This window comes from Cydia amplana, chromosome 10 (genome assembly GCF_948474715.1).
Source record: "Cydia amplana chromosome 10, ilCydAmpl1.1, whole genome shotgun sequence".
Classification (NCBI taxonomy): Eukaryota; Metazoa; Arthropoda; class Insecta; order Lepidoptera; family Tortricidae; genus Cydia; species Cydia amplana.
The window spans coordinates 5,739,017-5,751,340 of record NC_086078.1 but is presented as its reverse complement, the minus strand read 5'-3'; the positions used below and the strand labels follow the sequence as shown (position 1 = coordinate 5,751,340).

Here is a 12,324-nt window from a genome sequence, read left to right as displayed (position 1 = left end):
CGAGATCCAAAACAAGTGTACACAGCATGTTTTACAATTTAGCGGAAATATTACAAACTAATTAACACCATATTATAGCTACAGTGAAAAATATCAGAGAAATTAACACCATATTATAGCTACAGTGAAAAATATCAGAGAAGAAAAAACTATCTAAACATTACAATATAACGAGTAACGAACTTTACATATAAAGACTATTAAACATCACAGATGAAACAAACTTAGAGGATTAAGGCAGATGTCATCAGTTTAGTGGGAGAAGAGGAGAAGAGGACGCCAGCCAAGCACTTCCTAAACCTAGCGATGTGAGGGTCAAAAATATCAATGCCCCTACCGCGTGTGTTTGCGCGAACGCTTACTCTATATAGATATCCTGCGCAATTGACCGCGCCGGAATAATGGACTCCGATAACTAAGGAGTCCAAGTAGTCGCCATGGTCGAAATCAGCCGGAAGGATCATATTTCACTTTTCACTCGCCAAATCATTCAAACTATTCATTATTACAATAACGCCTAGTCATTTGACGGTGAAGCCCGGGCCCTTCGGCGTGGTCACTGGAAGGGAGTAGAAGTCTACTTACATGGAGGCGGCGCTTTCCGTTGGTTATTCCACACGACGAGGATCTTGGCCAGACTAGGTGTGCGCACCAGTTTTCGCACTAATGTGAATAGACTGTCCACCCGGTCGTAGGTCAATATGACCGCGGTGAAGCCCGGGCCCTTCGGCGCGGTCACTGGGAGGAAGAGCGGGTTCACCGGACCGTACTGAAAGAGACAAATATAGCATGAAAAATAAAGCAGGTTGACATAAAGTAAGACACAGTTAGGTATTTTTTATCTTTATATTTAATAATTCACTTTTGTGTTATTCCATTTATCAAAGGCGGGAACGGTAACTCGTATTATAATTTTAGCGTACTCAATTAACTCATACATACACATAATTTGCAAATTACATGCATACTTATTTAAAAATCTTGCATTTTAGCCTCAGCGTAACCTAAGTATTTTGCCACAAAATTATAAAATAATAGTCACTAAAACTTGATGGACTATAAAGATAAGAACGTAAGGTAAGTAGTAATATAATATGAATGCTAATAAAAAGGTCAAAGGACCCCGACTGACCCATATGTAAATATGTGGCTTACTTGGGTGCTTTCTAAAGTTTGCCTAATGTTAGAGGATTTGTTTCTCGTTATAGTCCGAGTGACATAGGCTACATTTTTTACCAATCGAAAAAGTACCAGGTTATGTATGAAAACCGTAGTCAGGAAAGTTTTCTAACATTCTACTATATACGCACGCACTCTTGTACGAGAGATCTACACAAATGATACAGAACATACTTTTTGCTGCTGGCCGCATGGAAAAATACAATCACCTATAAAAACTTCTTGCTCTAAACTCGCAAAAATATCACTATCATAATATCACTCGCAAAATGGTATTTGCAAAGCCATAGGAGCGTATATAATTGTGTACTTGCTTCGTCGTGCAAGATATTATTTAAGGTGACTGCAAGATTGAACCTGCATAGCGTACTCATATGGTATGAATTGGCAACATCCTCGAATTAAAAAACGATCTGTAACGTCAAAAGATATTTTATTTGCATGCTGCAACAGCATCCGATGTACACTTGTACAGCTAAACTAAATGAACACTATGATGGGCGATTAAATCTAATAATAAAATAACAGATGTTAATATACACTCCAAAACGTCTAAGCGTACACGTGTGCGATGTAGTAAAGTAACACAATAGTAGTTTATGCAACAGTGATATAATAAGGGTTCTTAAAATTCAAGGGTCGAAGTTACAAAACGAGACGTAGTCGAGTTTTGTAAAAAAAGACCCGAGAATTTTAAGAACCAATTATGAGCTGTTGCATACATTACTTTTTCTATGACAGCTGCAGCAAAAAAAAAAAAAAAAAGAGTTATTATTAAAAAAAAAGAGTTATTATTAAAAAAAAAAGAGTTATTATTAAAAAAAATTGAGTTATTATTTAAAAAAAAAAGAGTTATTATTGTAAATGAAAACATACCTCTTTCAATCAAAATGATCGGAACTTGTATCTTTAAAAAAAATAAAGCAGTTGTATTATACTCAGTGTTGCCAGATCGTACCTTTTAGTACGGTTTTACGTACTATTTTTTGACTTTGCGTACCTTTTTTGTACGCAGCGTACATCGTACTAAAACCGTACCTTTTGATGTACAATTGTTTATCAACTTTTTTTTTCGTTATATTGGTTCAGGATGGTTTGTTCAGGGCAAAATATCTAATCTGACAACAATAGCCACCATAAAAAAGTACCATGTACTATATAAAATGCACGTTTCTTTAGTTGCAGTCGGCAGTTGTGTCTTTCTTACCTGTGCTTTGCTAATAGTAATATCGTTTATTGCAAACCATGGTACAATAGAATAGATGTTACAATGGAAAAAGATGACATGGCACCCTGATAGGTTATTGGCAATTATCCATAAAACTACATTAAATAATTTATGTGTAATATTATTCATATTGCTTTGTGATTGCTTCTAATGCAGTTGCTCGAGGAATAATAAAAAAGCTAAAAGAAGTTAAAAAAATGATAAAGAATTTGTTCTCGGGCTGTCAGGTACCTAAATCCTACTTTTATTATTAAGTTACATAATTATTGTTACTTATCTGCCAACTTGTTTATCTTACCAATCTTATTCAAATGCATTTCTTTTTAATTTATATACTTATGTACATTTGCATATCCAGTAGAAAGTTACTTATACTTGGTCAAGCAGATCTTGTCAGTAGAAAAAGGCGGCAAATTTGAAAAATGTAGGCGCGAATGGATATCGTCTCATAGAAAATTTGAATTGCGCGCCTTTTTTTACTGACAAGATTTGCTTGACCAGCTATAGATAGTCATCTGAATGTATTTCGTTTTATTTGGCATTATTATCCAGATTACAAAACTCAGGTAGTCAAAATTCAGCCAGCCATTTATAGCCGGTCAAACAACTTAGTCAGTATAAAATGGCGCGAAATTTAAGTTTTCTATTGGATCATAACCCTTCGCACCATTTTTTTTAGATTTGCCGCTTTTTTCAACGGACGGACGGCTTGACAAATTTTATTTGTCATGTACCTATATCAATGCAAACAAAATTGGTTAACTATGACGTGTACACTACACTTATAGTTGGTCAAACCAATTTGTCAGTCAGTAACAATCAGAAAAACTATACTCAATGAATATAGACTACTCTTTGATGGTGGGTGGATGAGTATTACTCATCCACCCACCATCAAAGAGTAGTATAATATATATATGCCCACCATAGCCACATAGAAATATTGTTTCTGTAAGAAAATTTTACTAATAAAAAAACCGTACCTTTTTTATCAAAATCGTACCTTTTTTGACGTACGACTGTACATAAGCTGGAAGCGCTCTGGCAACACTGATTATACTCATAAGATGACTGCTAGCAGTCATCTTATGAGCCTATAGACAAATCATTCAAATGACATTGCTTTAGATATCACTGTCAGTCATTTAATTGACACATTTAAGTGCTGGAGTAGAAAAAAGCGTTTACAGCACAGCTACATACGTTTCCCTCTTTCAAGAGAAGCACTGGTTATAAACTGAAACTGGTTTTTTCTATATGACATGTAATACATGTCATATAGAAAAAACACATATCAAAATATTAGATAAAATAATTTGATTTGTTTCCAAAGCTGTAGAAGCCCTCTACCGAAACCCAAATCACGTTAAAAACTGCAACTAAACTATGTCAATAAAAAGAAGGTGAGTAAAAATGTATTGTTTTGTGTCAATCAAATACCCCGTAATTACTAGATTAGCTCCTATATTCGCAACCAAAAAGGCGAGTCGTACTTTTTTGTTTATTAGGATTCTTTAAAAGGGTATTTGAATAAATGGTTTTAAGCCGTCGTCAATGTGGAAGTATCGTTCTGCACTGATACAGATTCATGGTCAAGTCGGCATTGTACAACCATTCATCCTATTACGCGTACCAACAGCAAACTTAACTAACCACCGGTGGACCTTATGTGGTTGCAATAAGGTTTACAAATGGTCATTATCCAGCGATGGTATTCTAAGCAGACTCCACTGCCGGCGAGACGTGACATCGTAAAATAATAAAGGCAAGAACGATATGCAAATACCTTAGACATCTGTGCGTTATCCCGGGTTTACGATGTAAAGAGGAACAAGACAGGGAAATAGCGAATTGCAAGTTTCAGGAGAGCACGATTTCTTGACAGTATATTGCCCATTTTGTTGTTAACAAGCTTTTATTAGGTCGACGTGTATGTAACTATGTAATGGAATCTAAGGTAACTAATTTAACCATCTTCCAAGGATCGTAGCGTCATGAAAATTGGCAGCTGTATGTAGTCCTGATGACAATAGAATAATATGGTACTGTCGAACTGATCTGATGATGGAGACAGGAGGTGGCCATAGGAACTCTGTGATGAAACAACGCAACCTAATTGTATTAGGGGTTTTTAGAATAGTCTCGATGAGTATTAGTTGTCTGTCGTAAGAAAAGTACAGTCAGCGATAAAAGCTTGTACCAAAAATAAAAAATTTGCCAAAAACTTATTTACGATAACAATAAGAGTCACATATAAAGCGAGCTCGTCTGAAAATGTTTGTACATCACGAGTTTCCTAACTCGCCTATTAAAGGTCACATATATTATTGTTCAAAGAGTTACAGGAACAAGCTTGAATACTACCCCCCTTATTAGGGTTCCGTACCCAAAGGGTAAAAACGGGACCCTATTACTAAGACTCCGCTGTCCGTCCGTCCGTCCGTCCGTCCGTCCGTCCGTCCGTCCGTCCGTCCGTCCGTCCGCCCGTCTGTCACCAGGCTGTATCTCACGAACCGTGATAGCTAGACAGTTGAAATTTTCACAGATGATGTATTTCTGTTGCCGCTATAATAACAAATACTAAAAACAGAATAAAATAAAGATTTAAGTGGGGCTCCCATACAACAAACGTGATTTTTGACCGAAGTTAAGCAACGTCGGGCGGGGTCAGTACTTGGATGGGTGACCGTTTTTTTGCTTGTTTTGCTCTATTTTTTGTTGATGGTGCCCCTCCGTGCGCGAGTCCGACTCGCACTTGGCCGGTTTTCATAAAACTTAATTACGGCCCTGATTTAGTTAAAATATGTTTTATCCCTTTCTTACAAATACATAAGTCAAAATGACAGATAAGGACAAACGATTATTAGCTAAGGTTTGTAGCGCGTTTATGAATAAGGGGGTAAGTACCTACACGTGTTGTGCCTGACCAACAGCTTGCAACACAAACTTACGACAACAACACGCAATAAGTGAGCGTTTTCCAAAAAAAAATGTACACTTCATTCAAGTCTTCAAAATATTGACTTCTTGGGCTCATTTTACTCAGAATCATTTGTACATTCACGCCTCATACATGAAAAAATGTGTCCCAAAATTTTGTATAAAAAAATAATTTTCCAGTGCGTCACGATCATACTATGGACCTAGAATATTACGGACGGACTGTCACCTAAGACAAACTGTGACACTGCAATGGCGGACGGTTTGAATGTGTGCGTGTAGACGAGTGTTACCATGTAACACAAATTCTCCCCTAATGGTGAAACAATTATTTTTAATATCGTCCTTTGTTTTCAAATAAAAAAATTATGACAGTTTTACGTTAGACAATATAAAAGGTGTGTACGTATCTGATTTTATAGGTCTTGAAAATGCGCAATATTGCACAATTACTTTGTGCAAACATTATTTTCAATACCTAATGATATTTAGCATCGTAATGAAATCAGTTCGTCATGTTTTTTTAATTTATACATTTAACTTGAAACATATCTGGTTTTCAACAAAAAAATTATAATACATAACAAACAAACGTTAAGTATCGCTCCTTAGTATCGGGAAATTACCATACCGACCTAGTTTGAAATGCATAATCAATCATTTAACCATTTACCTAAATGATATCTTAATACATAATGATTTAATAAGAATGGTATCAATTACCCTACTTTCGGGAAATTACCCTATTCATGTTACTGGTCACACTCCTGTTTTGCAGTTTGATAATTTATAAACAACAAATTATCGTGATTTTACGTAGTAATTGATAAACATAAGTATGAAAAGTTATTCCGTGACTTTTTTTCTTTCGATCGGTACATTTCTAGCAGGATTTAGCTACGCATGTCGGCATATTTTATATTTTTCTTCGACATGTTTACTTCAATGACGTTTCGATTTGTCTGACGGCAAACTGGTGGATGAGGGCTGTCAATGTGTGTGTGTCACGCGTAAATACTTAGAAACTGGTGGATGTTGGAATCACAGTTGTGTTGTAAGCGAAACTCTGTCCGTAATATATTATAGGTTCATGGATCATACAAACAAAAAAATTATTCATACAAAAATGTGACGATCTGGAAAGGAAATCTTGGGACACATTTTTCATGTATGAGGCGTGAATGTAGAAATGATTCTGAGTAAAATGAGCCCAAGAAGTCAATATTTTGAAGCCATGAATGAAATGTAATTTTTTTTTGGAAAACGCTCAAGTATCACAAAATAACCTACTAATCGTTTACTACTGATCCGTTATTTTCATGACGTAAAATTTGGGTTTCCTTAAAATACTGCTTCTTTTCAGCCCATTTCTTAGTGTTTTGGTCAGATTAACCGGTTTAGAACCATTCCATTCAATCAGTATTTACCCACCTGCTTGCGGAAAAAACTGGTTAATTTAGATTACACTTAAAACATTCATGTTAAAAAAAATGCCGAAATAAACCAGTATTTCCCAATATATCTTAAGCCGGGTTCGAGCCTTACTTTAGAAGACAGTCTAACATAAAGACGGACATTTTTATTTTTTTACAGCAGCAGCAGCATACTTCAACTAGCTTTTGCTTCATTTAATTCTTCAATTGGCGACGCTGGCGGAAAAGTTCGCATAAAATTTCTCACGTAGCCTGGATAAGTGCCTCTTTATGCATACTCCCTGGAACGGAGATTAAAGTTGAAACTATTGATTATGTCGCATGGGACCTACTAACCTTTTGTCGCAAATGGCATCTACTTTATCCTCATAAATTCCATTTGACTTGAAAAATTACATCAATTACATGTAGGTAGTGCGTTGAGACCTAGGTCCCATAAATACCCACAGATCTAGAATGACACGCTTAAAAATAACTGAAGTGAGCAAAAGTGAATCCACCACGTATATAAACATTTCATGTGTGCAAAAGAGACAGGCAATAAAATTAAAAACATGAATTCTGTAGCGGCCGGATATTATAAATGCAAAAGTGTGTCTGTCTGTTACCTTCTTACGCTTAAACCACCTGAAATGATTTAGTTGAAATTTGGTATAGAGATAGTTTGAGTCCCGGGGAAGGAGATAGGATAGAGTAGTTTTTATCCTAGAAATCATCTTAGGGCTCATTTAGACGATACGAGAACTCGCATGCGAGTTTCATTACATTGCGTCGTTTGATCGGTCGGCTGAATTGATGTAACCTCAATGACCCGCAATGTAACTAAAATCGTATACGAGTTCGCGCGCCGTCTAAATGAGCCCTTATAAAGGGGGTGAAAAGGGGGGTGGAAGTTTGTATGGGGAATCGATAAAAAGCAGATTGGATAGAAAATAAGCTACCCAAATTACTAATTCCACGCAGACGAAGTCGCGGGCAACAGCTAGTTTCCATATAAATTGACCCGTTTCCTTTTAGTTAAGCGAGGTAGCTTACAACTAGTGTCAGTGGAACAGTATCAGCAAATAATACGAGGAAGCAACTAAAGTACCCGAGAAGAAAATAATTAATGAGCTCCCACTGCGGTATCAGGTTCCAAAATTAAACACGAAGTTAAGCGGGAACGATTCCTGCAAAAAATAGGAGAGGCATTCAAACTTTACTATTTTTTACTGATTTGATACACGAGCTCGAGGAAGATGTAATGTTAGTAATGTTAAATCAAAATCATATTGGTAACGTTAGATTGCTCGTACTTAACGAGCCGATATTTGACTTTTGTTAAATTATACCAAATGAGCTGAATTTTTACAGCCTGAATATTTTAACGACCTAGTCAAGGACTGAGAAAAATCAATGTTTTACTTCGTTAAATGGTATTTACTCGTAGCTATTATGCTTCTATTGCTTTTTCTCATCGCTAATAACAGAGTAGGTAAGTACTCAATTTATAGACGAAACAGTCTTTTCTGTGCCTGAAAATTAATAACAACAAAATGTTCTTAGCTTTCGGAATTTAGCTCATCAGTTCCCTCGGCTATAGGTATCACTAGCTATTTTATACTCAAATTATACTACTATAATAGCTAGGTAAATAACGATAAACAAATAAAAATTTCATTTTTGCCAACTGTTAAATTTCATTTTTGGTTGAAGTCTACACTTGCCAATGAAGTCTAGTTTCCGTGTAAATGGCATTTGCCTTTAATTCAAACGTGTTTAAAATTCAATATAAAAACTGCAATTTTGCGTTAGCCCTCTCTTAACTCGACCTTAGCATACCAGTGACTTAACGTTAGCTAACTTAAAAGCGCACTGGAAAGTATTATGCTGATTAATAATGAAATTGACACACTTTGTCATTTGAATGTATAAAATATCATCATCATCATCCTGGCGTCAATCCCAGCTGTGCCCCCGCGCGGGGCGCATAAAATATATTGCATGTAGATGCAGTAGGTACAGTCACGAGCTTTAATTTGGGACTCACCTAAGGTTGAATATCGTGTAGCAAACTGACGCTATTTAGAGCTAATATTTTAACGCAGTGTCATAATTCATTGACATAAAGTTTACCATCGACATTTAGTTACGTTTACGTTTCTAGGGGCAACCACTCAATTACGTCAATTTATGAAATAATATTTTTGAAAATGTCACTTCAAACAGATTATAAAACCGGAGTGATAACTTTTTGCAAAGAGGTTATCATTTCAAGGGTCGATTCGCTATGACTTTTAAATGTCTTAATTTGACATTTCAACACCATCGAACTGAAGTTTTAACCTCAACCTTATTGCATTACGAATTTTCTAACAACATTTAATGGAAATGGGTCCCAAATTAAAGCTCGTGACTGTACGTCTGTCTCATCTAAATTTTTTAAATAATTACCTACAAACTGACGTACCTACTAAGAGTCGTAGACCAATAACATACGACTCATATTTAATTAATATCTCGCGAAGCTAGTATAATTACCTATATGTGTTTAAATAATCAAAACTTCATTAATAAATCATGGTTTTGTGACGAGGCTCTCTGGGGCCCCACAAATCAACTAGAGTGACATATCAGTAACATAAGTCAAACTTGTAATAACATATTAATCACGATAACATGAAACTCGACTCCCATAGGGTTGCCTTTTACCGAAACCGCTTTTAAGCAATATAAAAAATCCCGGCCAGTTTTCCGTATAGCAATTCCTCCTTTTTTTGAGTCGCTTAAGAATATTGCTAATAAAGACATAAAACTGTAAACACAAAAGGCTATTAAGATAAAGATTATCTCAACTGGTTTTGTACAGTCACCAAAGTCTCCACACGGGATTGTTACGCCATTTAGGGTCCTAGCTAAATAGGTTGTTCCATAATTACGCTATGGGATGTCCGATTTAGCTAATAATTAGGTAATAATTAAGGTAATAATCAAGAGCGTGACAATAAGAACAAACTAAAAGTTGTATGTCTAAAAAATTATGTTTAGGTATATGACTTACGGATATTTGAGTGCAACCTGATCTGAACTAGAATCGTCGCAACATCATCCTCGTAATCAATATTCGATATTTTTAACGAGCAAGCGAACTAAAGTTAAGAAAACAAATATATCATATTTGCTCTAATAATTCGCCCCACACTCCACATATCGAACTAAAGTAAACCGTACTCGATATCGAAAACTCTGTACTAACAAGATATAATTTATGCTTGAAGTTGTAAGTACACCTGAATGATATTTAACTGACTCCTACTCGTATTCAGAGTGTAGTTTACTCTAAGTTTAAGATCAGGCTTATTTTTGGAAAGGCAAACAACTATTTCAATAAACCCTTTTAGGCATCCCTTCTAAATTATAAATGCCAAAGTAACTTTACTGGTTACATTTTCACGCTTAAACCACTGGATCGATTACTGGATCGGTGACATTTAATGGATAACTACTTGTATAGCAACAGAAAACTGTGTCGTAATATACGATTAGAATTAGATGAGAGTCCATCGGTCCTCGCTAAAAGTACGGGCGGCCGATTGCCTTTAAGTTAAATTATAATTGTCTGTATTGTTTTCAGACATTTACTGATGAACCACAATTCACCTAACTGCCCAAACTTGTTAGCAGATATAAATAATATGTCCAAATATTAATTGTTTATACGTTCGGAAAAATTGCAAAGCGAAAAATAGCGAGTTCTACAACCAAGTGATAAAAGTTTCAAATATACGCCTGCATCAGACCAATTCCAGCTAGCTGCTTTAATCTAATCCCGTAAGTGCATTAGAACGAACAACATAGGCACGTGTAGGAAACTGTGAACTTGATATGTGTAGGTACTTTAAACTGGGCAGAGTTGGACCTTTAATCGAACACTAAACCTGGATCTAGGCTACATAGAGCAACTTCTAGCCGCCATGTGCATACTATATAATACGGAGCTATTATTTTATCTAGTACAAATCTAAATTTTATCTACACACATATCATAATCATTACGTCACGCGAGAGTACGTTAACCCCGGAACGTTCTTACGCTGCTACTGCCGCTAAGCCGCCTGCTGTGTCCAAGCCTAAGCAGCGGCCGAAGAAAGGGGTGCAGAGCCTTCGTGAACATGTTCGCAAGGACCAACAGCCGGCTCTAAGGGAGTCGCGATGCGACGAAGATGGTTTTTAAAAGGTGGAGAAGAGAAGGAAACCAGCTCGTCAGAACCAGTGCGGTACCGCACCGACCGGACCCAATCATTTGCTGCGTCCTGCAACACCGTCGACGCTGCTGTATGTGTCCCGTCTACACTACCTTACGAAGGTCGATGATATCGTAAAGTATGTGAAAGCAAAAACCGGATTCATCCTGAGGGTCGCGAAGTTGGAATCTCGACACAATGCGAATTTTAATTCGTTTGTGGTGACCGTTCCGACTGAACATCTAGCGACCTTCACCAAGGAGGAGTTTTGGCCGAAGGGTGTTAAGTTTCGGCGGTTCCGCGGCCGGTTCCCTGACACTGCGGGGTTGCGTAATGCATCGCAATCATAATGTGTTTTTAGTGTTTAGATATATTTTTATAATATGTATGCTAGTTTTAAGGTATTTATGTATGGGCCACTAGTTGCTTGAAATAAACGATTTCATTCATTCATTCATGAACCCTTTTATGATGATAAACTGAAATAGATGTCATATATTAAAGAAGAAGTGACGAAGCCCTCCAGTGGTGAAGGCCGGATTCGAACCGATTATAATAGTATGGTATGTCTACTTATTAAATAGTAGTATGGTATGACTACTTAAAAATCACAAATCAAAATATTTAATAAAATAATTTGATTTGTTCGCAAAGTTGTGCCTTTTATGATGCTTTTGAAAACCTCGAAAGCGCTTTTTTTCGATCATAAGTCATGACCTCCGATAGTCAGTTAAAGAGTATTACTGATGTTAGTACATAATATTACGTACCTAGTTTGTTGTTTAACATGCCATAAAAGGAATGTTAACAGTCGTACACGTAATTATTACAATATATGCAGCAACAATTATAGTCCATTTGCGTGCTACCTTTAATTTCTAGGCGACATGTATGTCCATGACTCAGTGGTGTCGAAGTAATGATATAGCTAGCGTCAGGCCAGGGTCGTACATTTTCAATGTAGAATGCGGGCCTGCTTGACTCAAGAAGGTGTCATAACCCATGACCGTAATGGTCACGTACTGTGGGGTTTTAGAGAAATGGACGCTCCGTCGGTTGTGGCCGTAATGAACTCCCATGTCGAGGATTTCTCGAGGGGGTTAAAGAAAAAAGTATGAAGTTAGGTATATCTACAGGTTTTTAAAGGGTCGGCATCGCTCATGTGACACCCCTAGAGTTGCAAGGGCAACCGCTCACCATCAGACGGGCTGTATGCTTGTTTGTCACCGACGTGTTATAAGAAAAATATTATACGTCTCGTTTTGAATATCAAATACAGTCTCTATTCCATAGTATCTGCGAGAGACCCTGATCAATTTAC

General features: G+C 36.6%; 1 protein-coding gene across 1 annotated transcript in view; it reads right to left on the bottom strand.

Annotated features, from left to right (window-relative positions):
- The window catches only part of LOC134651480 (exostosin-2), a 57,280-nt gene that overhangs the window by 16,644 nt on the left and 28,312 nt on the right, over window positions 1-12,324 (bottom strand). Inside the window, exon 3 of the mRNA XM_063506593.1 lies at window positions 586-769. Coding sequence (XP_063362663.1) covers window positions 586-769 — 184 coding nt within the window. The remainder of the gene's footprint in view (window positions 1-585; window positions 770-12,324) is intronic.